The 1,372-nt window shown below is 40.7% G+C and overlaps 1 protein-coding gene across 1 annotated transcript in view; it reads right to left on the bottom strand.

Annotated features, from left to right (window-relative positions):
- The window catches only part of LOC21404428 (serine/arginine-rich splicing factor SC35), a 2,459-nt gene continuing 1,087 nt past the window's right edge, over positions 1-1,372 (bottom strand). Inside the window, exons 5-8 of the mRNA XM_010107615.2 lie at positions 1,221-1,292; positions 727-930; positions 457-640; positions 1-336 (exon numbers count right to left, since the gene is read on the bottom strand). Of these exons, the coding sequence (XP_010105917.2) occupies positions 331-336; positions 457-640; positions 727-930; positions 1,221-1,292 (466 nt within the window). The 3' untranslated portion in view covers positions 1-330. The remainder of the gene's footprint in view (positions 337-456; positions 641-726; positions 931-1,220; positions 1,293-1,372) is intronic.

Below are 1,372 nucleotides of genomic sequence, written 5' to 3' on the forward strand. Positions count from 1 at the left end.
AAGGAGAAGCACAAAAACCAAGATATAGTAACAATGTACTATTAAACAAAATACGAATCCTCCTCCTAGGCACGAATTTCCTAATACCCTAGTAAAAGACACTGCAAGAGCTCAAGTTATATCAGAGTACAGAGTCTACCATCAACACAAGAAACAGCTAACGGACTGTCCAACATTGAAATGTTCAACCTTCGACAAAACTGCAGGGCAGCTAAATAACATTCGACATGGCGATAACATGAAACTCGACTATTTTTTTCCCGAGCATGAATGTAGACACGATGCCTCAAGCCAATATAATACTCTCTGATAATGTTGTATGCTGCTCCATCAGTCCTGCACAACAGAAGTCCCGAGATAAATGATTTTGGGGGTGAAAAACATCTTCTTCCTCAAATAAATCTTTGGTCCATAGAATGTGGGAAATTTCCACATGGCACATATGTAAGGACTTACCTCAGCATCAGATCTATGAGGAGAAGCACTTCGAGAATCAGCTCGTTTACCACGCGGTGAAGCATCCTTTGAGGCAGGAGAACGTTCATTAAGGTCGCGTATTTCAGGGTTTTCACCCCTCGAAGGTGTCCTACGAGGAGATGGGCTCCTTCGAGATTTAGGACTACGCCGAACAGGGGAGGCACTGTAGACATACACCCGATTGGACATCAGGTAAGATATAAACACAGCATTTGCTTGAAACAACACGATTGTATAGCAATTTCATACCTCTCATAGGACCGGCTCCGACTGCGCCGCTCATCATCATATCGGCCCCTCCCACGGTCTTTGTGGTAGTCAGGACTTACACTGCGGCTCCTGCTACGATAACGACTCTCTTTCTCACTCCTATGGTACTTGTCACGGTCATATCTGTCTCTACTTCGACTGCGACTTCTTCTCCTATCTCTATCCCTATTCTCATCGCGATACCTGAAAACACTTTTGATCAGTTGCTGCTCATGGTAGTTGACTAATTAATAATTTATAGAAAGTATCACAACTTTTCCAAACGACAAATTACATTAACCATTATAGTTTCTAAGAATTCCATTCCACCAACACATAAGAGATTCTCCATTCTCAAGACTCAATACAAATATTATCAGCTGATCAGCTAACAGCTTTGGTGACTTTCAATTCAACATAAACAGTGTGAAAAAGTACATCACGTGACTTGTCCACATTCCTAATTGACAAGAAAACCATAGAAAGATCCTCACCGTGGACGAGGGCTACGGCTTCTGGACTTGCTCCGGAATTTTGAAGCGGATTCAATTATCCTGCCCTTATGACTGAAAAAAAAAAAAAAAAAAAAAAAAAAAAAAAAAAAAAAAAAAAACAGAAATTAAACCCCCAACAAAAAAGTGAATTA

The sequence above is a fragment of the Morus notabilis genome, unplaced genomic scaffold (assembly GCF_000414095.1).
Source record: "Morus notabilis unplaced genomic scaffold, ASM41409v2 Scaffold206, whole genome shotgun sequence".
Taxonomy (NCBI): domain Eukaryota; kingdom Viridiplantae; phylum Streptophyta; class Magnoliopsida; order Rosales; family Moraceae; genus Morus; species Morus notabilis.